Source organism: Trachymyrmex cornetzi, unplaced genomic scaffold (assembly GCF_001594075.2).
Source record: "Trachymyrmex cornetzi isolate Tcor2-1 unplaced genomic scaffold, Tcor1.1 scaffold81, whole genome shotgun sequence".
NCBI lineage: Eukaryota > Metazoa > Arthropoda > Insecta > Hymenoptera > Formicidae > Trachymyrmex > Trachymyrmex cornetzi.
In genome coordinates, this window is record NW_017300147.1 from 449,190 (window position 1) to 475,155 (window position 25,966).

Here is a 25,966-nt window from a genome sequence, read left to right on the forward strand (position 1 = left end):
TACATGTATATATTTAAAATTCAATAATACTCAATTTTTATTTAAAACTACGATTTTAATGTTATCGTCCGAGCTTTATTATCAATCGAAATGATAACTGTAAAGAAAAATTTGTTATTTTGCAGCAATATACATATATTATAATATTAAAGTATTATAAGTATGCGTACTCATTTACGAAGCAGTTATATAATAAAAAATTATAAATTTAATAATGTATTACCAACTGTTGATAATGCCAACGCTCTTCAATTGTTTTCGAGCTCTCGAGATCCATTTAAGGCCTAATTGGTACATACAAAAACTTAAGACTTAAGCAGTAAGGAAATCAACATGTTGGATTCATACTGCTTACGTTATGGTCTTATGATCTCTATTATGATTGGTCGATTCGTTTACTGCTTAAGTTTTAGTTTTTTTTATGTGTCATGGTCTTTAGAATGCATTTCACTTGATGCTCGCAACCAGGGAGAAAAAAACTTGTTTCTTCTGTTTAACGCCATCTACAAAATTATAGCTACAGCTAGGAAATTACAAACTTCTAACGATAAGTCATCCATATTGTCGATACGCACTGGTACCAATTGATACGGATATAAAAATAAAGTGAAATAGAGATTCTAAACTGTTTAGTATTTCTATTTTACTCTATTTCTGTGTCAATCTGCACCTCTAATCTCTACCGCATGGTCCGTATCAATAATTGGTATCAGTGCGTATAAACGATATGGATGATTTAGAAGTTCATGATTTCCTATAGCTAAACTTGTAGATGGCGTTAAATCACGTTAAACGGATAAAAACAAATTTCCTCCCCCTAGTTACATGATTATGAGATATTTTCAGCTGGGAAGAATTTAATTGCCTACAGCTCGATTACCTATTCTCTGCTTTACAAATACAAATTCTCTATTTTAAAACACAAATTCTCTGCTTTGAAGACACAAATTATTTTGTTATATAATTTAAGTATTTGTAAGTAATCGATTTGTATAGACAATAATACGTGTGTATAACAAACGTACCTTTGTTTCTTAATTTTGTATATTTGTATACGCAAAAGTGCAGATGTAGGCAATCGAATTGTATAAGGTAAACGACATGTAGGCAAAAGGAGCTCTTTCTTTTAGTTACATTTATAATAATAAAAGTAATTCATATATTTTTTTGCTATAATAATAGTTACATTATTATGTTATAATTTTTATCTACTGACAATGTAATGTTCACTCTGCTTTATCTGCTGTTGAAAAGTTATAATCGGAAACTTCTTTATGCTTTAATGATAAAAGTCATTTTATAATATCTATACATAAATATCTTATTTCACTTTCTTTTGCTTTACTTAACACTACTATACATATTTCATATTGCAAAAAGAGATTAATATCAAGTTAAGTGTCTTTAATCGAAGCTGAAGACTACTGCCATCTTGACCCTCGGTGAAAGGCAATCGCGTGCAGTTGTCCTTATCCATTGCCTTCTATAATATACTTTTATTAGAAATTTCATGTTCTCGTTATATATTTTTCTGCTCCAACATTATTCAATGTGGCAAACATTCTAAACCATCGCGTAAACGCGTAAAAACGTGCTGGTTAAATTCTTTTTTTGCAGAAGACGAAACGCATCGCTGATCACCATCATTAAGGAATTTCTTCGATCGCCGAAGGCTACCGCGTATCCTTCACTCGTGAAATCGAAGGAACGGTGAATGGATACCTACGATGCATTGCTTGCATACCTGTGATATTACGGTGCGTGCGGTCGCATTGCTGAGTCGCAAACAGGAGTCTATAATAGATCGGTCGCAGCTAATTAGATTTCGGGATTGTTAATTGGCAGTCGGAACCTTATAATTACTCAAATACTTATGTGCTAACATTCAAGATAACCGAAGAAATAAGAATAAAAAATAAGAATAAAAAGGGAATGAGATCAGCTGCACTTACGTTTATGACTTTATCCTTGTAGCAAATAATTATCGCAATTGCATTTTTCTATCCACTATATGGATTCGAATTCACAAAATTTAAGTTTAGCAATTATAACAATTAACATTTAAGATGGAGGTATTCTTTTATTAATTTAAATTTGTTGTCATGGACCTTTTATATATCAAAGAATTTTAACGGTAATTAAAATGTGATACTCCAAATAAATATATAAATAATGTTGCATTCTGTTACTGTGGTAACAAAATTAGTGAAACGCATGTCCCATTACCCATTTCCCCCATTCCCATCACGTCCGTGGCAAGGTGGACTTGGTTTAATTTACTTGCCACATGATCAGGAATGCCTGTTGTAAAAATAACGGCATCATTACTTGCTCTTTACATACATTCGCTAGATAGAAGTTAGCTAAATCGAGAATAAATAGGTACCTCGCGCGAGATAATAAAATAAAGTGAAACACGCGAAAGCCGCAAAAGTGGAAAAAAAAAAACAATTCCGTTTCAGTCCGTTAACGTAGCGGGATTCAAAAGGCAAAGCGCTGCTTTTGATAATCTATTTTTACTTATTTTCCTATTGATGCGAATACAGTTTACGCTATTATGAATAGCACAAAAATATGACGTGGAAAGATCGATATACAATATTTTGTATTACTTTGCATATCTCCATATTATATTAAGAAAAAAGTACTTAAGAATTTATTTGTGAGTTTATATAATGTTTATTTCACTGAAATAAATTCTTATTTAAATATGGCAAAATAAAATTTTATTCCTAATAAATTATCGAAAAAAGACGTCACATGTAGCATTTACTCCGACTTTTTTTAAATGTATAACTTTAATTGTATAATAGCAATTGTATTAATGAAAGGATACAATTTTATTGTATTTTTTATTTCTAATCAATAAAAAACTTTAATATTTTTGTTTCGTTTTTATTCTATCTCACACTCTTAAGTTTTTTTCTATCTCACACTATAACCTTTCGTTATTGAATCTTTACCTATCCGTTTGTTCCGATTGCCGTTGAGAATTTCGTCAGTTTCGTTGACGCGTTATCAAGACCTGATTATTATCACGAAAGTGACGGTAAAGTTACGGAAGTCTTTAGAAAGGATTCCCTCTCCCCCTTATCACGCTTTGAGGACAACGGCCTCTGGATTAGATGACCTCTATGAGGGATTCTGATGGCCGCGCGCCCAATCGTACGCGAATCCTATCCTATTCACGTACGATTGTATTTCGGAAACGCACGAAGGTAAGGAGGGAAAACGCACTTGCAACGTGGCGCGCACGCAATGTGACATGCGCAGACTTGAACGCGGCCGCGTACTTGGAAGAATCCTTACTGGACCACGAAACGTGAGAGCTCTCGCACCCACTTCCTTACCGAACACGTTTATCCACGAATAAATTAACATTCATTACACACACATCACGTTTCATGCGCAAGCATTACGCACGGGCCCCTATAGTTCATTACTCATATTTATGAAACGTGAAATAAGCTCCGATACGTAAAAGCGTAACGAGGAAAATCAAAAGTCCAAAGTGTATGTGCAATGGAACTCTCTCCGCCGCGTGTATTTTAAAAGTTTCAGTTAATCTTGGATGGAATTAAATGAAGCACAAGATTTCGAGACTGGTATAGGTACGCCGCTGTCCCGTCGGCAATTTACAGGACGTTTCAAACGTCGAAGCGCGCATCAATCGCGGTACACGCCAAGTCTTTCTCTTATAGCTGAACTAATTTATACATATTTGGTTAAAGTGAGAAAAAAAATTGTAATACGGTCTAGCGCAGGAATAAAAAATAGACCTCAGGTAAACCGGTCGCTCCAAAGATCTTTTTTGTACCCTGATTCCGTAACTCTTAAAACAACAGTTTGATATCGTTGTATTGTCGTTACGCAGATATATATGATAAAAAAAGCTATGTAGCGACAACCTAACCATGCCTAAATTATCAATGGGAATTACCAGAATTGGGGTACAGGTCCCTGGATCCACCTGTAATTTGCAACCTAGCTAAGACCGTGTGCGTAACGGTACATACAAACACGGCGTATAGTGGCTCCTCGTGGTGGCGGTACGAGTTACCTTCCTCTTAGGCGAGGTCGAGCGGCCGCATACCACGATCCAGAATCGCGTCGTGGAAGCCAGTCGTTGCTCGATCGTCCGCGACGCTCGGATAGAAAAAAAAAATCTCAAGATCGCGAGGACGGGGCGGGCCCGCGGTTCGCGTGCAGTTTCGAAGCCGTACTCCGAAATAACGTGCGCGGATCCGTCTCGTTGGATCGCTGTTACATACTCACATTCCTTCCGGAGCCGCGTGGATCCTCGTGGAATTTCAGTCACGTCGCTCGATCGAAAACTCGTTTCGAAGCCTCCTTCCGATCGGTTACTCCAACTGGTCTGCGCTACTGGTCCTGCTTCTGTCAAAGAGCACGGCGCAACACGTTCAGAGGTGAGTTCTCGATCGCGGCAAGTGACCTGAGAAAGTAGCTTCGCGATCGGCGTCGTCGTGATCGATCTCTCTCGCGTAAGCGGTATCGGAGATACCGCGCCGGAGACATCGATGCTTGTCGTGGCGATCTCATCGCTCGCAGACATGTCCTATGCACCGCATCATCGCAGTCATAATCGATATGTATCGTTATGACACGAGGTTCATTCAAATCCAGCTTCTTCTCTAGCTAATTCCATTTTTCGTAAAGTTTATTTTCGCCTCATGTTGGATCAACGATAATGCTTCGATACAATCTGGAAATTGAAATATTGTTAAAAGCAGCAATGTACCGCTAATGTAACACAGAAATGCATATTTACGAATATGTATTATTAAAAAATATGATGTACCAATAATAAGATAAATAAAGAAGAATACAGTACACAGTGGAGGATTATCTGTGATTTTCTAAATAGTACAAATATATTTCAAGAAGAGAGGCTACGATAAATTAAAAAAAAATTAAATTTCCGATATTGTCTTTTTCTTCACAATGTGAATTAAACTTGGCTGAAAGAACAATGTTTAGTGATAACCAAACGTATAAATAACAATAACCGTATTTTTAAATAAAAATCTTCTAATTCTAATCTTCACGAATAAATTGACTGCTGGATACATTTTCAATCTTTGTTCAATTATTATACGGGAATAAATTTATATTAAATAACAGAATCCGAAATCGGGACATGAGACGTTTTAAAAAATTTTTGTAAGAACCGTCTAAAATGTTTATCTAAAAGACATATCTCAATTTTAGACTTTGTATGGTCTGGGAAAAGTTTTATCTGCTAGAAAGAGAATGGTCAATGGAAGAATTATCGTTTTGAATACCTGTCACCAAGCACGTCGAATTGGTTATTATATTCTGGAAAAAGAAGATGTAGAATTTAGGTATACCTGGTCCAATGTGGTGTACGTGCAGTGTGTATATGTGATGAATAAAAACTTCAGTTCCTGATTTGTTTACCTATTCTGAAACGAGCGAAGATTAAATTAACAGTCATTTCTTACGCATCAGAAGCTCATTCATCAGGCTAGTTGATAATAAAAAAATTTAGCTCGAGTCCTAGCTTACAATTAGTCTTGTGTGCATGTGCCTATATGCGCGTATGTACAACTTGTTCGTAGTTGACCGTGTAATCATGTGAGCAGCGTAATGAGATTAAGTAGAATAAACGAGAAACAGTTATGTTAATACCAGAACAAATATAAATCGATCTCATGGATCTACGGGGAACGACGTGAAATGAGGGTCGGATCTATTTGAGGATACTTGAATGCCGCGACGAATTTGTCTACCTCACAAATGTTGAAATAAAGTTCATGTGGTTGACTTTAAAATGGCGTGCCGTGGCTCACGACATTCCGGTCGACGCACGATTAGGCGAAAGTATTCAAGGACAATGCAACCGTGGAAGATGACGTTCCGCGGTTAATGGCGCCTACTCATGTCATGGAAAATTGAAAAGAATACGAATACTTCTTAGTCTTGAGTCCCCTATTCTAGAAATATGTGAAAGCGGAAACAAGTGTACGACCACTAAATTAATGTAGTTACAGTAAGACGTTGTGGAAAGATGCGTGTATGTTGACTTCATGATATATTTTTACTTTAGACAGTAATGTCTATATGAGTAATATATCACATCATTCATGACGCTCATGGAAAATTTAAAGCGATTTTATGCTATATTTCTAAGGTTCTAACTTTAAAAGAGTTTGAATTTTGGACTTATTTTCATTAGGAATTTTTTTATTTACCTTCGTGATTACCGTCTATTATATAAATCTTACATACATTTTTAAACATCGCTGCGTTGATAAAAAAAATTGACACGTCTTAGAATGAACAACTTTTCGGTACAGTATTTTCAAAATCCTAAATTGGAATAATGTGTTTTAATTAGGATAGAGTGAATATACAATTTTATATTCTATAATATGATTTTCCCTTTCCATGTTATTATACTTTCAATTTTAATGTATTCTTTTAAACTATACCACGATTTGTTTCAAAAGTTCGAATAATCATAGTATAATCATTCATTATCAGTAGACTGCGAATATTTATGCAAAATATATACTTAACTGAGAATATTTTGCATAAATTGCATATTTACAAATGGCAATCTCAACCTTTTTACTTTATTTTTTAACAACTCTTTAACGAACAACAATCGACTGCTAAAACTGTCCGATGGTTAATATTCAATTAAGTATTTTGCATAAATATCCGCAGTCTAATTATCAGAGTTGTGAGACTTTTCCATATGTTGAGTAATTATATAAAATTTACTATTAATATCCCGATATTTGTGCACATCAACTTTCTCAAGGTTTAGCCCTCATTGGATAAGAATAACATCAAGATGATACTAGAAAATTCTACACAATCGGTTAGAAATTTCTATTTATACTATAAATTTTACTTAATTCTAAATATTCGTAATGTTCTCTTTATGGTCAAGCGGAAATGATTGACGCTGAGGAAACTCGACGCGATCGCATGCGAACGGTTCGCCATGGCGTAGGACACGAAAGTCCAATTGTGAATGATACAGAGCGAATAATAAAAATGCGGAGAGAGAAAGTGCTTCCTAAAAGCTGCTTTCTTATCGCGGTTAGGTCGGTCACGGGTTGAATTTCGTTCAAGAGACATGCCCCATTTGAGACACAGCGGTGCTCGCGGTTCGATCGAACGGTTTCGGTTGGACGCCAACTATGACTTTGAAACGAGCCGGCTATACTATATGTATGTACGAGAGACAGGATCACGCACGATTAATCTCCCGGCTGACTCTTGCATCGATGGCCGCGAGAGAGGCGCGCGATTATGAATTACATAAGATCCTTGTATCACCGCGCGGTCGGCTGCTGCTTTCTCTGTCTGACCTGGATAACTTGCATCGCGGAGTTCCTATTCTTTCGTCGCCATTAACACTCGCTATTGAAATTGTCGCTGGAGAGAAAGAGAGATCGAGAGATTTATTATCCTTCGAGATTTTTTACCCCTAACACGTTTGCAGTGAAGCAATATGCATGCATACGTTAACCTCGAGAGCACTTTGCGCGAGGGGAATTAAGTTAAGTAAAACTTGCAGTTGACCGAGGAGAATAATATTGTGATTATGCAGATGTATGAATTTTTTTCAAAAGAATTGGATTTGCATGTATTTTTTTAATTAATATATTATACTGTACATAATTATATGGAATAAGTACATAAGCAACTTTACAAACAGTCGCAGTACTTGTTTCTTCTCCCTTTCGCGACTTTTATTCCAGTATTTCATTAAAGACAATTAACATGATACTATTACATTTATATCTCTTAAGTATTGATGAAATTGGATTTTATTCAAAAGACCCCGCATTAGTTATATGAAAAATTGGATCCCGGTGAAATGATAATTTTCACATCTAATGTGTGATGAACAATAAATGTCACAGACACAAAGTTTAATAACAAATAGTTTTTGCGCTATAGTGTGCCAAAGATGCTTTGTGAGCACAAGTTTTACATTTTTATTCCACTATTGCTCCAAAACTATGCATTATTGAGTCTTTTGTTCAGCTTTATAAGTTATATCATACATATATGAAAATTAACTTATTCCACCGAGACACAATTCACCATATAATTATTCCTCACTAATTATATGGTAAAATTGACTCTCGGTAAAATGAGTATTCGCATATATATTTTAAGTTATAGTGTGGCGAACAAAAAATGTTATATATCGTCATTTTGGGCTAAAGTATCAAAGGTGCTGTGAGTACAAAAGTTTATACTTTCGATACACCACAGCTCAAAAACTATTCACTATTGAGTCTTGCATCAATGAGGTCTTTAGTTCATTATAAGCTATACTGACAATAAGTATATGTGAAAGTTAACTCACTTTACCGGGACCCAATTTTCAACATACCTAATTAATGAAAGAGAGCTTTTGTGTCGAAATTAGTTATAGAGACGGAGCAATTTTTCATCGAAGCTCAATATTTTTTCAAAAGAGGCTTAAAAATTAAAATTTTAAAGTTCTAAATGATCTCTCCAATTCCCGTTACAAACGTTTTAGAGTCTTTTGTACATAATACATACACGTACGAAACTTGATCCTGGTGCTAAATACGCGTTGACAGAAAAAGAGGATGACGCGCGACATAAATATCTTTTCGCGAAATCGGTCAGCCATTTTGCCGTTTTCCGGTGAGCCGGCTCGTCGAAAGAGCCGACGATGGAAGACGTCGCGGCATGGCGCGGACAATGAACAGTCAACGGTGTCGAAAGGCCAAATCGCCGTCGTTGCCATTGTCTTCGCCATGTATCTCGTGCCATCGAATCTAACCTACGCGTCCTCGCAGCCACGCTCCGCGAGCTTGCCTGGCTTGCCGCTGATCGAGGGTGACTAACCAAATTAGCATAAAATTGCGAAATGCATTCCGCGGTGAGCACGCCGGAGAAGGACGCCAGCCGTTTGCTACTTTTACTAGAAGCTTTAGCCACAGAGATTTATCCGCGCCGCTCTTGACGCTCGTGAATGTGTGCTCACTAACACGCTGCCTGCGGCCTGCGCGGCTGCGGTACATACGAAGTGCAGGGCCGGATGGCTTACGAGGTTTCTACCTCGAGAACCTTGACAATAATTATTCGGCTTATTTTATACGTATTCTCTAAAACTTTTAGAGTAAATTGTCACTCTAAAGAATGAAATTTCATTCGTAAACATTAACGATTGAGCAACTTTTTCTCAAGACTGACTTAATTTTCACTCTTTAAAATGACATATTCCACTTGAAAAATTTAGGGAGTAACTATTTGTAAAATAAAGGATAACAACAATGAAATAACGGTAATGAGAAAAATTATACAATTGGTAAAATACACAATATGTGTGTCAAATTAATTATTGAAAAATAATATTGTATAAATGATGAATCAGAAATAAACGGTCAATAAACGGTGGATTTTTAATTTAAGCGCTAATTTCGTGTGAATTTATATAGATACTACTCATATCCAATCCTGTAAATTGCGCGCCGAATTTAATTTTTAGTTTTGAAATGCAATCCTAACAGAATTGTGGAGCAGTAATATCATAAATTAAATTAAGAAGCAATATTGAATATTGATGCTCATAGGTATCTTAGAAAATGTTGATAATATCTATTGTGCTGATAAATATCAAACACATAAATAATTTTATTACGAAAAATATTACTTTGGCTGGAGATACCGGCTCCGAATCCGGATCTCCCACTTTCCAGGCGAGTGTCCTCACAGTTAGATCACCGAGGTCTTAGTAATGTTTCTCGCAATAACCAACATATGTAGAGAATACGCATTTTAAAGGACGCGTAAACAATATAAAAAATATAATATTTTTTATTTAAGCATTAAAGATCTAGCTTGACTGTTTAGGGCCTTCATTTCTGAGTTGTTGTGTACTAACATTACGGTTTTAAAAGATACAGATTAAGAGTTATAAAAATACAATAGCTATGGCGAAATAAAGATATGGAAAATATATGTGCCACAGCAATTTCTGAAAAAACAATATAATTGACGGAATTGAGAGAGAAAGTGTTACGGATTTCGTTTCATCATCTCTCTGTATCTATTGTTTCCATTCTATAATTATAAAAATATTTTAATGTGTGTCTAAAAACACATGTTTATTTTTACGTAATTTACAGCAGTAGAGTGATGTCATATATCGTACAACGGAACGTATAAACGACATTTATAGGTATACATCTTATACGCGTCATAGACACATAGATTCATGCGTGGTCGTGTGTATCTCGATCTTGCGGAGCTGAATACTCGTTGCAACACTTCCCATATTTCCGAACGTGTAATTACGATTGATATCAAGCCGCGTTCATGTGCCAAACTAATATTTTCTTTGAATACAGATTGGAATCATAATATTACAAAAATTATCTGAATTTTAAAATTATTTGAATTTCATAATAATAAAATCTTCATCTTTACTGGTACGACTTCAACTTTAGAAATTGTTTTTTTTATTCCAAGGGCTCAAATGAATATACGCGCGCGACATATATATTATATACGAGTATGTGTATGATTATGTGTATATAAATAAAGACTCTAAGCATTAACATTCTTCGAACTGTGCCGGAAGTTGCGTGACGATTGGAAGGGATAACTGGACAGTAACATGGGGTGATGTTTCCGTTACAAGCACGATTGGCGTAATATTTCTTGACTTGACACGCGCGTAAGATCTGACATTGAAAACTAATGGGCAATTTGAATGGTATCGCGTTCAAGTCAGCTATAAGTTGAGAATTATTATAAAAAAGTAAGCCATATGAGCTCAGAATCAGCAATTCTCATAATCTATCGACTTAAAATAATTAGTGGAATTTTTTTGTTTCAGTACAGACCGATTGACGCAAAATGACGGATACTTTCACGCGGAGGTCAATTTAACGCCATTCCAAGATGTACGCCGAGTGGCAAAAGGTGAGTTGATATTTAACTACGGCTATGTAACTTGAAAGATTGGACTCATCATGAGTTGTTTTTATGTAGAAAAACCGGTAGAAAAACGTTTATGAAATTACACGACAAGATCTTGCGTAAAATCTATGATCTGCAATTATATGGATGTATTTACAAAAATAAATGTATAGAAATATTAATTTTTTATGAAATACTGACAATTGCTTACACAATTAATTTCGAAATAATATTTCAACAAAACAATATTGCACGATTAATTTTGAAATAATATTTCAACAAACGATATGGCAAATCATCTTAACGGTATATTTACAAAATTAAGTTCCGGAAAGAAATTGTTTAATAATTGAAAAAATATGTGAGTTGTATTATACTTAAAACATTCAGAAATATAATATAATTGTGCGTGAAGAAATCGATGTATATATTTGTAAATATACATAATTATTTCTAAATTATAATGTGGAAATTTTGCAACATGAAATATTAGATATTCAGCATATGGCTAAAATTTTAAGTGAAGAATTGAGCGTTATTTGAAATAATTATGAAACATTTACATCTCAAATTGGATTTGTCTAATTTTTTTTACCAATATTATTAAAAAATTTTATTTTGACAAAATTGTTATGGTCAATTATCGCGAACTTAATAAATCATCAATGTACGATGCCATTGTAATGCAATTCCACAATTTACCTATCGGAGATATAAGAGTAATATATACTTGGAGATGTGGGGTGAATCGAATCCAAGCTAAGCTTTCTAAAGTATCCGATTATTTTATTAAGGAGAGTCTACATAATCGGAGGTATCGATGAGAGCGAAGGGACTGATGTTGTAAAAGAAGAAGGATCGTTTTTCAAGCTCGTTAATTGTTCATTAAAGGCGTCATGATTCCCCCTCGTCGACTCGTAAACCGTAAGACAGTCATTTTTGGATTGTCATGGCATTGCACAATGTTTACGTGGTCACGACCGCGGTGGGATCTCTCTGCGTGGTCGGAGTCAATGATCTGCGCACACGCAATTGCATTGCTGCAGCAGCCACTTTCCAACGCCTCGTCCGGCGGTCTTTCGACGCTTAGTCAACGATCAATCCGCGCGCTGATCGTCTTCGATTTTTTGCAGAATTGAAAAAACTCTTTGGTCTCAAAAAATGAGTTTTTTTTTACACAAGGTTGGTGAGGAACTCGAAAGATTGTTAAAAGTGACGCATTTAAAAGAGATACGCGGCGTGTATCGACCGTCCAAGTGCGTGCTTTTTTAAAACTTTTCAAGTAAGAAAGATTAAACGACCAAATTAAAGAAAACGACTTTTCTAACGTAATACAAATTGAGATGTTGTTGACAATTTTCAAATTACAAGCGATTGAAATGCGCTTTCACGAGTGAGATCTAATGAAGCTTAATGTAACTGTGAATAAGACTCGATAGCTCGTTTACTTTCAAAAGCAGTATCTACTACAGCGACAATATTGAGACGAATAAAAAAATTTTGCTACGCGGACGCGTTTGGAATGCATCGCGAGCGAGTTGGCGCAATGGCGGCTTCTCACTTTTACTTCGCTCCCCGAGCATGCAATCGCGGATAATGACCGACGGAATAATTAAGGAAGCATTCCTTACTTCGGGGCGCGAGTGTAGCAGAAGAGCATTAACGAAATTGAAACGGATATTAAATAACTGACATTATCGAAAATGAAGACATGAAACCGTAAAGGATTTAACGATCTGTGTCCTTTTATAGCCCGGATATTTTATCTTCTATCCGTTAATAAGAACAACTCTCGAACGAAACGATATCGCGAGTCCGTTTCTTCTGTTTTTTTTTTTTTTTTTTTTTCCAGTAATTTGGAAGAGTTACGCGATACCAGGAAATCCGTTGAACTATGATAAATCAATTCAACGCCGGTACGAAAGGAAGAAAAAATAATCGTGTCCCATCTCGCGGTTGCGTTCGCTGCGCTCCGTAATCGACAATTTCTATCGCTCTTCTGCAACTCGCCACGGCCACTAGGCAGAGTAGCTTCCCTTCGCGCGTTCCTGCGCCTCCCATAGCCACCTGTACTACCCGTACTACCTGTACTACCCGTAGTATGTAATATACTACGGGTAGGTGCATGTATGCGCGATGCGCGCGCGCGTATTTAGCGCGTAATTTATATAAGAAGAGAGGCACGCTTGGTTCCACCCCAAAGCGCTTCGATCCACTGGCGGCGGTAGCTTATGATTTCATCGCGCTTACATCGCGGCGTAGCGCGACGCTAGACGGAGCCTAAAATGAATGCGGAGACTCCGGTCGAGATTGGGAGCTGCCGATAGGTGGGACAATGCGGCGAGAGGAACTCGAGGAACGCGGGGAAAGTGCGAATCCGGTGGCACGATTGCAGCGGGCGCGTCCGATCGGGAAATATGGCCCGCTTTCCGGCACGGCCTAATTAGCGTGCCTCAATTAAAATTGCATATACGCCACTGCGTGCCCGAGGCAATTGTTGCAGAGAGGGAAGGAAGAGCCGCAACTTCCACAGTGCCGCGTCGAACATCCTAGCGTCCGCATCGACCGATCATCTTCGGCCTCGCCGTCCCGAGAGAAAGGGGGTCTTCTTTTCCCTTCGAAGAACCTCTTCTTTCGCAAAAAGGTCGATCTCGCGAGTCGCCGGATTATCGCGGCGGAGAGGACAGCTAGCGGTGGGTCACACCGAAAGATGACATCGCCCGGCACCGTTAATGAATTCCGCGTGTGTGCAGCACGGACTTTTGCCGACTGACCCAATGAGCCCGATAGACGTTTGCTTGGCCTCCTAACTTCTTTAAGCCGAATTTAACATGCATGCGACAATGCGGACCTCGTCAAACGACTTGGGCTACGATCGCCGATCGTGACGGGGCTTTGCAACAAGATTTGCAAGGTCGGCGCGATTGCTGTAAATCAAGCCGAAATGCACGAGGAAAAGCCGGCGGCAGACAAAAGGCGGAAAATGGTACACGGAAATACGCTGCAAGTCGGATGGAGGCTAACGCTGAAGAATGTAGAGTCTCGACGAACGGGCGATACTTCATCCTGAGATCCATTCGACAATCTCTCATCGCGGATTTACCAATTGGAAACGGGAAAACTTTATGCGACGTTATTTTACTGATCGATATACGACTTTGCAGCCGAATGAAGCAATTTTCTCAACGTGAATAAACGTACTGGTATATCTAACTGAAAACTTGCTCGGGCCCGATTTCGCTGTCTCTCGCTTCGTTTTTTCGTGCGGTGTTAAAATCGTGTTATGCACGAGTAACTAAATTTCACAAATAAGAGAAGAAAGAAATAATAAATATTAAATATAATAAATGATAAAATATAAATAATAAATAAACAATGTCAACGTGTGTAAGACTTGAATTAATGAGTCCATGTTTGGTTGAGTAAATGAATAGTTAATTAATATTAACATAAATATGTGTGAATCGTAAAATGCAGTCGATATTCGACTCAACAGAGTGATTCGCTAGTGGTTCACGTGGTGTTTTAAACATTTTTTGAATTAACCGTCACGTTCGTCAATTTTAAGCGGGATATCGAATTTCCTGACGATCTCGCAAGTGAAAAACGTGTGTCGCGTGTGTTGATACCTTGGTGCCCATCCGAGAGAGTTGCGTAGCGGGCATTGACTTGAAACACGCTACACGCGTTCATCATCCACGACGAGGTTGTTATTTAAATTGAGCGAACTTGAAAGAAAGAACGAGATATGCAATCGAAACTCGACGTTGCTACAACTGAGGAAAAATGCAATCGTACTGCACGCGATGTTTTTAAAAAAATGAGGGAAGAAGAAAAAGTAAGACATTTATACACGTAATCGTGTATCGTGAACTGTGGGAATAACTGAAACGTCGAGGATAAACACACCCTCCCGTTCTCGTTAAAGATTCATATGTAAATATTTTCGACGGTTGCATTCGGTAGAAATGAAGCTTCTGCTTAATTTCTGTGATCATGTGGGAACCGATACTTCGTGATGAACACTGAATGAGATTGTGCATCTGTAATCACGCGATTGCGTGTCACGTCACTTATGTACGTCATTTATTTTACGATTATATACAAAAATAAACGGATGAAAATATATTATCAGTTTTGTAAGTAACTCGATTAAAGAAAATCATTTACAGTTTTGCAAACGGAGATTCTATGCGGATGCACAAGTTATATTTGACATAATTCTTCCGTGTTTCGAAGATGTCCATTAACATCAGTGATATTAAATTGCTTGACAATCTAATTTGTGATACTATGTACTCCAACTTTAGTTTAGGACTGATGTAATTCAAAACTGACAAGTAATCGGCGCGCAGTTTGCTCCAACTGGAATTCACATATTATCTTAAGCAGCAAGACCCACCTTTCAACCGAACATGGCCTTTTTCGCTGATTTGTTTTAATTATATTTGATTTTTATCATTAACGCATTCGAAATAACTATGAATGAGTGTTCAAAATTAGTGGAAAGTTAGTAAAATATAGAAGAACCGAATATAGACATATATTGTCATATAGTGATCCGCGACAAAAGAAGTTTCGGGTGAGAAGACAAGTAGGGTGCGATCGTTCCGCACATGAAGTGCGCGACCGATCGCCGACATTCCCGGCAGCGATGGCCAACGTGGACTCGCCGGGACCAAGTACAAAGCAGCAGCACCAGCAGCAGCAACGGCGACGCTGGTCCATGGGTCGATCATCGACCTCGCGGAGTCACTTTTCGCTGCACTCCTCGGAAGCTTTCTACGCGAGCGCGGAACCGTTATCCGGCGGTCGCGACGGACGCGCATTGCATAATGCGAGCAGCGGCGGCGGCCCAGACCCAGATTCGAATTCCGCCCTGGATTCCTGCGCGCCGGAAACGGGTACTAGGCAACAATTCCGGACTTCTACCCGACAGCCGTCCCGGGACTCGAGTGACCGACGTGCAATCGTCACGAAGAATGACGGCGAGATCTTTTATACGGTGCCGCGCGGTCTGGCGATCTCCAGGAAGGAGATCCTACAGCGCAGATGTGTCAGAAACGACGTCGAGATGGTCCATCCTACGCCTACGGAGAGGAGTCAAGTGGAGAAAAGACCGACAACCTTGCCGTCGATCGGTAGGAGAACTCGTCAGGACACCGAATGCACTTCCTCGTTCTTAAAAAGAGTCTCCAGGCAGGACATTCTGCGACGTCGTGCGAACGTAGAGACGAACTTGCAGTTAAAAGATGTCGCGAAAGCACCTTCGGGTATCCCAAGTTCCGGTCGTTTGGCCAAAGAGGATCGCGACATCTCGCGGCCGTCGACCCTGCCGAAGATTCTACACGCCTCGAAGACGTCTCGACCAGAGGAGTATTCCTCTTCGAGGACGAGGGAGACTGCCGGAAGGGAAGCGCCGATTTATGGAAGGATTCGGCGACGGAAAATGTCGCTACCGACTGGCGCCGCGACGTCGCGCGACTCTACAACTCCTTCGAGTACTCTGACGAGATTCTCGAAGACAAGAGCGAGTGGAGAACGCGCCGACACTTTGCGTGACTCTACGACTCCCTCGAGTACTCTGACGAGGTTCTCGAAGACGAGAGCGAGTGGAGAACGCGCCAACACTTTGCGCGACTATACGACTCCTTCGAATACTTTGGCGAGGACGAGGGCGAGCGGAGAATACGTGCAGGACACTTCGACGAAGGTCGTCAGGCACTTGCGAGATCCTGTTCCTAACCCGCCCGATTGGTCCAGATGCTCGAACAACGTCAGTCGTGATGATATTTATGTCAAGGTCACGCGTAAACCGTCTAGGCAAACGCCTCATGAAGAAAGACTAGAGCCGATGGATAGAACGATGTCCAGGCGTAGAATCATCAACAACGTGGACAATATGGATTCCTTGGAGCGGAGGATGCATCAAGATCGTGATCAGGACGTGGTCAGAGTTAAGCATGACGCCATATTGGTTTCCAAAGCGGACATCGAGCGACTGCGTAATTTTAAAACGGAGAGAAACGAGGACGTAAAGACGTCTTGTCGCGTAGATTCCACGTGGTCTGCGCGAAAAGATTCAAAAACGGATTCTTGGTCTCGAAATAAGTGTCATCCTAAAGATTCCACGTGGACCAGCGAGAGGCAAGCGAGGTGTAGACCAAAGTCGCAGACCGAGTTGCTGACGAAAGAGCAAACGGAAGGCCCGAAAACGGGGATGAAATCAATGACGTTACCTAGCTACGTAAAGATTGGACGGAAAACGTCGACGTCGGGAAATTTACCTGCGCGAAATGTGGACGAGCAGAGAAGAACCTCGACTGGCGGAGTGTTGACGAAACAGAGCAAAGAAAGATCGAATTACGTGAAGAAGACGGCGACGCACATCCCGACGCGTATCCCGACGCACATCAGAACGTTCAGTGACGCGAACAGCGCCCGTTCTAACTCTCCAGACACGTCGTCATCGATATTTGGTTTCTGCACCGGAAAGAGGAGGCTGCAACCATCCTCCGTGACGCGTAGATCTCCGTCATGGAACTTGAAAACGGTTCGGGATTATCTATCAACTGATCCGAATAACTATCATGATCTAACGAAACTTTATATTTCAAAGGATATACACTTGAAAATTTTCTATTAAATTTTACATTTCACGTGTCCCAAATAGTTCACCTAAACTTTTGTTTAACATAAGATGAATATGTTAGAAAGTAACACAAACATTACGTAAAAATTACCACAAAAATGTAACACTTTAACAATTTGAAAATAAATTATGGAAACGTTCATATTGATTCAGTAAAATTAATAATGTAATATGTTAAATTATACACTGTTGGAGAAAAAATGATGAATTTCACATAAATCGCATATCCCAAACGATCCACTCAAAATTTTAAGTTAATTTAACACAAGATGAATATGTTAAAAGATTACACAAATATTGTGTAAGAAAATAAATACAACAAAAATAATATCGACAGTTTGTAAACAAACCGTGGAAACACTTTTTTTTAGTAAAATTAACATTTATATGTTAAATTAACCCACATTTTATTTATTCATCTTAAAATTTACGTTTAAAAACATTTTTTTTTTACGTTATTTGTTCACTTACTCGTGTACAATTGTGTCATTTTGACACTAAGAAACTTTGAATAACAATTTAACACAAAATAATATTATTTACAGGGTGAATTGGTATGGTTCGACCCCGGTGTCGGCCATGTGCTGCCAGGCGAGGTTCTGGAATACCACAGAGCTGCTAATGTACTTTCGGTCCAAGCGGTGATCGCCGGCAAGGTAAGATAAGTCCGTTTAGAAAGCGCCTGCATATTAACCGTGCATAATTACGAATGGTAGATGTGCAAGAACTCAATAACTGAGAAAAGATAAGCCAGACGTGCTCTTTCGGTTGGTAAACAGGCCTTTCTATCGACAATACAGCTACCTCGACCTCTAGGCAACCGATCACTTTGTATTTTCTGAAAACGACGTCACTCGGACAAACTTAATTCACGTATCTTCGCTAAGATGTTGACCTAAATATTACATTTCTTATTTTAAATTCATTTATATATTTGATTTTCCAAAAAGTATTTTAATGTATTTGAAAAGTTGATTTTACCGTTCAGTTACTAATATTAAAAATTATAATTCTTGTTCTCATGTCTTGTTCAAAATGTTTACCCAAATTGTATTCTTTATTTTTTCTTATATATTTAACTTTTCGAAAAAATATTTAAATAAAATATATGAAGTTGATTTCACCGTTCGATTATTAATATTTAGAAATATAATAATTCAACTGACACTCGGAAAAAAGTATTCAAGACAACTTGCGCTTCAACTTGGCTCGGCTGTCAAGCGCGATTAAGGCAATCCAAACACCGTCAGATCGGGCAGGAATGGAGCAAGTGTATATGGTATCCAAGTGATCCGCTCATCGGTTCTTGACTTTCTAGTACGGGCCTCGCGCGTTTGAATTCGTTTCATTAGACGAGAACGAGAAGAGGGGAAACTCTCACATCGAGCGCTCGTGCCCGCGTCAATCTGATTTCCACGTTTTTCATTCACTTTTTCGTCCTTCGCGCGCGTGTGATTTTCAAGTTCGTGCTTCCGCACGGGCCTTGAATCGCGCATCGCCGGTCATCGATCTCCCGGTCGTGGGTGACGCTAGAATTTTGAAAGGAGCTAACTACACGGTCGGTAAAGTGAAATGACTGATGGACGATTATTCGCACGCGTCGTAGTCTCCATTAACATGAGGCAGCCGCCTCATTATGCAACCGACACCCATCGCAGACCATTTAACAATGTGCCATTTTTCCTGCCCGCCCGTTTTGTGTTCTCCGCGTTGCATTGTCGTGCACTAGTTGCAGCACTGCACTTCACCAGTGTCCTATTATAGACGACGCACATTGGCGTAAGGTACATCAATCACTTTCAAAAAGGATTAATGCGCGCGCGATCAAATTTAATGGCATTTATAATTCGATTTTATATAGGTATTTATAAAAAATGAATGGAAATCCTCAATTTGTAATCCGCAGTAGAGAAATTAGTTCATTCGATAAAAATTATAATATTTGAGAGAGATTTGTTCTTCATTATCTCAGTTTGCTATTTAACATCAAAGTATTTTAAATTTTTTTGAAAAAAAGGAAAAAAGAAACTTCAAAATGTATATAAATTGTAGTTTACATAATTCTTGTAGTTTATCAGGATTACTCTTCACAAATAGAGCGGCCAGAAAAACTTTGAAAGTGATTCAAGATATCTTCAAATTTTTTTAATCTGTTGGTAATTTCGTTAATTTGCCGGAAATACCTACTTATCGGCGCCAATGGAAGTGCAACTGCAGACAGTATCCGGTTAAGGCTCACATGAGTGGCTCTCTCGCTTCTTATGTGAATTTACACAAATCTTTCTTTCCTCGGACATTTTCCTTAGAAGCCGTATCGAGAAAATATGGCAGGAACGATCGCAAAATTCGTTTCCGCTGGAAAATCACGTTTTTCGACGTTTCTCCGCCATTAGTCCTTTCCGCGCCACTAGAAATTGGAAAGAAAGTGTCATCGAGTAATCACGAGGTTCGCGAGTCGTCATAAAAATTATACAAATGCATGTTGTTGAGCCGTCGCGACCACTCTGGATCTTCGTGCGGAAAAATGACGAATAATTGCATACAATTATGTGTTTAAGCCGCAAATCTTCACTCTCACCAACTTGAGCGGAGTGAAGCCCAGGCAGGACTTAGGTCAAAATGGTGTGGAGGACATGATTCAGTTGACGTAAGTCACGAAATTATCATGTGTCTACTCCCGTAATTATTATGCACCGACGTGAGACAAATTGAATGAATTGCAGGGATCTGAACGAGGCATCGCTATTATGGAACTTGAAGATCCGTTACGACAAGGAATTAATTTACGTACGTTGCATTTGTATTGACTTATTCATTCCTAGCGTTAACAACTGACTCCAATAATCATTATTTACGATGAAATTTTAGACGTACACGGGAAGTATCCTCGTGGCGGTAAATCCATACAAAATGTTCGACATCTATGGATTAGATCAAGTGAAGCTTTACGAGGGACGAATCCTTGGTACACTTCCACCGTTAGTATTAATTCCTTTATCTATTTTTTTATAAAGGTAGTTTAAAATCAAATTTCTAAAAAAAGTAATAAAAATTATCTGATTATAGGTAAACATATCAATTAAGTAGAGAGAGTGTCTCAAGACTGTTTTATCGGTACCAAACGATTTTATTCAGACATTGATAAAACTTGATTCATTCTCTTAAACTTATTTCGCTTTTAGTCTTGTAAAAATTAGATTGCCTGGTCAACTTGATGTCTTAAAAAGACACTTATCATTTTATTATCTTTCGTAGGCATTTATTCGCTGTGGGCTCCTCCGCGTACAGTCAAGTGACTGCAGCCAATAACTCCAGTGCCAATCAAGTGGTCGTCATTTCCGGCGAATCTGGCTCGGGAAAGACAGAGTCTACAAAGTTAGTGATGCAATATCTCGCGGCCGTTAATCGTGCGCCGAACAATCTCGTCACCGAACAAATTCTGGAAGCGACGCCGCTCCTAGAGAGCTTCGGAAATGCCAAAACGCCGCGAAACGACAATAGCAGTCGATTTGGGAAATATTTGGAGGTTCATTTCAGGGAGTGAGTAACATAAAAAAAAAATAATTGTAAAAAACAATAAAATACAAAAATTTTTCGATTCTGTTGGTGTCTCATCGCGTAAAAAATAAACCACTTTTCTATTTCTTAGCGGCGCGATCATTGGCGGTAGAATAACGCAATATCTTCTAGAAAAGAGTAGGATAGTAACTCAAGCTTCGGAGGAGAGGAACTACCACGTGTTCTATGAACTTCTAGCTGGACTCGATCAGCAACTCAGGGATAAATACGGCCTGCTTACACCGGACAAGTATTTTTATTTAAATCAGGTGTGTGTTTATGCCAACGTGTGACATAAAAAGAAATTTTTAAGGTATTTTTCAGAAATCTTCATAAATTTAAAGTATGAAAAATTCTTAAAGAAATGAGATGTTATATGAATTTCTTTTTAACCAGGGTAGTCGGCAATATTGTAAAATAATCAATAATAAAATTTTTTCGCAATTGTTGGAAACAGGGTGGAAACTGCGAGATCGATGGCAAGAGCGATGTGCAGGATTTCAAGGCACTCTTGTCGGCCATGCAGGTTCTCGGCTTCTCGTCCGAAGAGCAGGACACAATTTTCCGGATTCTATCCAGTGTGTTGCATTTGGGAAACGTATACTTTCACCGGAAACAAATGAGGCACGGCCAGGAAGGCGTGGAAGTCGGTTCCGACGCTGAAATACGCTGGGCGGCGCACCTTCTTCAAGTAAATTCCGATGGCATCATCCGAGCTCTCACTACCAAGACGACAGTGAGTTTTCACTTTGGTACATCTCACATTTTGATTCAATCGATATCGAAGAGACATCATGAAGATGTTTGAAAGGAATGTTTACGTCGTTCTTTATAAAATTATCTACATAAACTTATTTTAAACATTCTTATTGGTTTAACCACACCGGTGAATGAACAAGACATAAATCCGTTTATTTATTATCGTAGGAAGCAAGAAACGAGAGAGTCTTCACTGCTTTGAATATTGATCAAGCCCTCGATGCCAGAGATGCTTTCGCGAAAGCTCTGTATAGTTCGCTCTTTTCGTGGCTAGTCGCGCGCGTCAATCATATCGTTTACAAAGGTACAAAACAGACGGCCGCCATTTCGATCCTCGACATCTTTGGCTTCGAAAATTTCACAGAGAACAGTTTCGAGCAATTATGTATTAATTATGCAAACGAGAACCTGCAGTTCTATTTCAACAAGCACATTTTCAAGCTCGAACAACAGGAGTATGCAAAGGAGAAGATCGACTGGACTACTATCAACTACACGGTGAGATTCATTTTGGATGATATCATTACTTTGTAAGATCGAACTGCTAGCATTTTGTTATCTGGGTATTTCGTAGCGAAACTTTTACGAAAATGTCAGAATAAGCTTATAAATCTTGAAAATAATTTGATTGTCCGTTTGTCTGCCTCAGGATAATTTGCCGGTCATCCATCTGATCGCGAAAAAGCCTGTAGGCATTCTTCACTTGCTGGACGATGAAAGTAACTTCCCTAAAGCGACGGATCTTTCTTTCTTGGAGAAATGCCATTACAATCACGCGTTAAGCGAGCTGTATTCTAGACCAAGGATGAACTCCGCCGAATTCGCGATCAGACATTATGCTGGACAGGTCTGGTACAACGTAGAGGGCTTTTTAGATAAGAACAGGGATACCTTGAGACCTGATGTAGTCGAGTTGCTGATCAGCAGCAAAATTTCAGTAAGTTCTCGTCTTATTTATGCTGGATTCTTATAAGATGCTTATAATAATCGTGATTATAGATGGTCAGCAAGATGTTCCAACATGTCAGAAATACTCATGAAGCTAATAAAACTATGAATAAGCCAAATGGCAGATTTGTCACTATGAAGCCGAGAACTCCGACTGTTTCGGCTCGATTTCACGATAGCCTTCAGCAACTCTTAGAATCTATGTCTCAGTAAGTATTCAAATGATAAATGTTCTATGCAATATTAAAAACTGTGGACGCTGCAAATTATGAGATACCATTTTTTAATTAATTTGATAAAGCTTAGAAGATTTTGATAATATTTAAGAAAATCTAAAATGTCTATACAAAGCTTCTTAATTGATATTTTTATTGAGATTTCTTGGATTCTATAATAATTATTACTGTCACACCGTCACACGATTTAAATAGTTCTTTCTTTTCCAATGCATTTGCAGATGTAATCCGTGGTTTGTTCGTTGTATCAAACCAAACACTGAGAAGGCTCCGATGAAGTTTGATATGCCCTGCGTGCTTGAACAATTAAGATATACGGGCATGTTGGAGACGATCCGCATCAGGAAAACTGGCTACCCGGTTCGCCTTCTGTTCGGACACTTTGTGGATCGATATCGTTATCTTGTCTCAACTCATTTACCTAGAGGTGCGCCCAACAAGGAGCTCTGTAGAATCATTTTGGACAAAGCAGCTCCGAAAGAGGCACAATCACAGTATCAGCTTGGACTCACACGAGTATTTTTACGCGAATCATTGGAGAGAGCTCTGGAATATAACAGAGCGTTGATTCTGGAGAGAGCAGCCATCACAGTCCAGAGGTATGTGTCAAATTATGCAAAAGAAGAGACAGAAGAATATTTATTACTTTATAATTATATTAATTATATATGGATATAATATATTTGATCCGATTTTCTAAAAGTAAATATCAAATTACTATAGCATTGATGTTACGTTACTTTTAATTGGTGCTTAATGGATTATGATTAAATATCTTACAGAAATCCATTCTTTTCAATTCATTTGCCTAAACCTGTTTCCTGTGACTAACGAAATTAACGTGAATAAATTACGTGTGAATCTTTTCCGGACGTTATTCTAACGGTTTCTCTTACAGATATACGAGAGGATTCTTGGCTCGCAGAAGATTCCTCAATATTTCTCGAAGCACAGTTCTAATACAAGCAGTATATCGTGGTTATCGTGAACGTAAACAGTTTCGTGCGATGAAGAAGGGTGTCCTAATGGCGCAGAAATTGTACAGAGGTAGGAAACAACGAGAGGCATTTAAAATATTGAAAGAGGAGATGGCGAAAAGAGCGGAGATCGAGAGAGCCAGTAAAGAGCGAGCGAAGGCGAAGCAACAACGGGAGGAACAGGAGAGGACCTCGCGTGCTGTTGCCGGTGTAAATCATTTGGAGATTCCCGCAGAACTAGCTTTTATTTACAGCAAGCTTGATGGTGCGTGTTTATCAGAATAAATATTAAAATATCATAAAACTTGTTAAAATCTTCGAATGTGTTTCTTTTACAAATTATTTTTCGAATTTTTAAATATTTTTTTTTGTAATACTTAGATTGGCAACCCACACACACCGAGCGAAACCTTCTTAAAGTCGTTGGCCAAGTCATCCCGATAAATTATACGTACAATCTGCCGTCCGATATCGATCAGTATCAATTCTCAAAGTTCACTAATATTTATTTCAAGAGTCACATTTTCGGAATGAAACGCGAGCCGATCAAGACACCATTCTTAGCAAAGGCTCGCGATCAGGATTACACGGATTCCTTGATGATCTTTAAAATGATATTGCGTTTTATGAATGAGAGTAATCTTAATGGCAAACGCGAGCAAGCGTTGGGTGACTACATTGTTAACAAGGGTATCGTGAACGAGAAATTGAGGGATGAGATACTATGTCAGTTGGCAAATCAAACCTGGAAAAATGAGAACGATGCCAACAAGGAGAGAGGATGGTTGCTGCTGTCTAATTGTTTGTCAGCATTCCAGCCCAGTGCCACGCTCTTTAAATACTTTCTGAAGTAAATGTTTTTGGTTACGAACGATAACTCGTTATTTATCTCTCATTAATTATCTCTAATTCTTTAGATATGTCTCCGATCACGCCTACGACGGCTACAAGGCCTATTGCCAACGTAAATTGTTGCAAGGCGAGAGAACGGTACACCGTATGATGATTAATAATCAACAAACAGTGCATCAGGTACCCAGGAATTATCCACCTTGTGTCTTAGAATGGCGAGCCAACAGGAATCGCGTAAATATGGCGCTCAACGTTGGCTTCTACGACGGTAAATTGCGTTCTCGAATTCGTAAAAATAATTCTATAAAAGATAGCAAGTCTGCAAAGGCAGATTTTGAGCAGAATTATACTTTTAATACAAGTCAAAAACTATTCATTATTAAGCCTTGTGTTAATATGACGTCTCTTATTCACCATATTAAAAGTTACATTATGTGTGAAAATTTATTAATGACACATAATTAATAATCTTTTTATACAGAATTTATAATATAAATTCTGTGTAAAAAGATCACTAATTAACTGAGATTAATGTGACACATTGCTACAGCTCTGCAGTGAGAATCTGATCGAATTTATTGCTAATCTGTCAGCAATTTGCTAGCATTTTGCTATCTGGGAAAGTATACTGCTATACAAATTCCATTTGCAACTGATATTAATTTTTTGTTTTACAGGCGAGACAACTACATGCGCGATAGATTCCTGGACGACATGCGAAGAATTGGCTAATCTCGCGGTTCGGAATCACGGGGTAGAGAATATTGGCTGGACTATTACGCTTTGGAATCAACTGGACGGCCCGGATGCTATCGTGACGGAGACCAACGGCTTCGATTACGTCCTGGACCTAATCTCGGAGATGGAATTGGCACCAGCTTTCCCCGCTGCCAAGCATATGTTCTTGGAGCAGCGCAAGAATAGTCTGCCGCCCATAAAAAAACGAGAAGTAAGAGAAATTCAGTGTTGACTTTAATAGAGGAATCTTAAGTAAAAATAAACTGTAGAAATGTGGAGTA

At 38.6% G+C, this 25,966-nt stretch overlaps 1 protein-coding gene across 1 annotated transcript in view; it reads left to right on the forward strand.

Moving 5' to 3' along the window:
* The first annotated feature begins 4,103 nt into the window (after positions 1–4,103).
* Myo10A (unconventional myosin 10A) overlaps positions 4,104–25,966 on the forward strand; it is a 45,649-nt gene continuing 23,786 nt past the window's right edge. Inside the window, exons 1-17 of the mRNA XM_018519064.1 lie at positions 4,104–4,427; positions 10,883–10,968; positions 18,163–18,273; positions 20,176–20,264; positions 20,341–20,404; positions 20,486–20,595; positions 20,873–21,157; positions 21,267–21,444; positions 21,633–21,911; positions 22,103–22,432; positions 22,584–22,871; positions 22,934–23,091; positions 23,340–23,717; positions 24,017–24,360; positions 24,477–24,945; positions 25,013–25,215; positions 25,625–25,896. Coding sequence (XP_018374566.1) covers positions 10,948–10,968; positions 18,163–18,273; positions 20,176–20,264; positions 20,341–20,404; positions 20,486–20,595; positions 20,873–21,157; positions 21,267–21,444; positions 21,633–21,911; positions 22,103–22,432; positions 22,584–22,871; positions 22,934–23,091; positions 23,340–23,717; positions 24,017–24,360; positions 24,477–24,945; positions 25,013–25,215; positions 25,625–25,896 — 3,579 coding nt within the window. The 5' untranslated portion in view covers positions 4,104–4,427; positions 10,883–10,947. The remainder of the gene's footprint in view (positions 4,428–10,882; positions 10,969–18,162; positions 18,274–20,175; positions 20,265–20,340; positions 20,405–20,485; positions 20,596–20,872; positions 21,158–21,266; positions 21,445–21,632; positions 21,912–22,102; positions 22,433–22,583; positions 22,872–22,933; positions 23,092–23,339; positions 23,718–24,016; positions 24,361–24,476; positions 24,946–25,012; positions 25,216–25,624; positions 25,897–25,966) is intronic.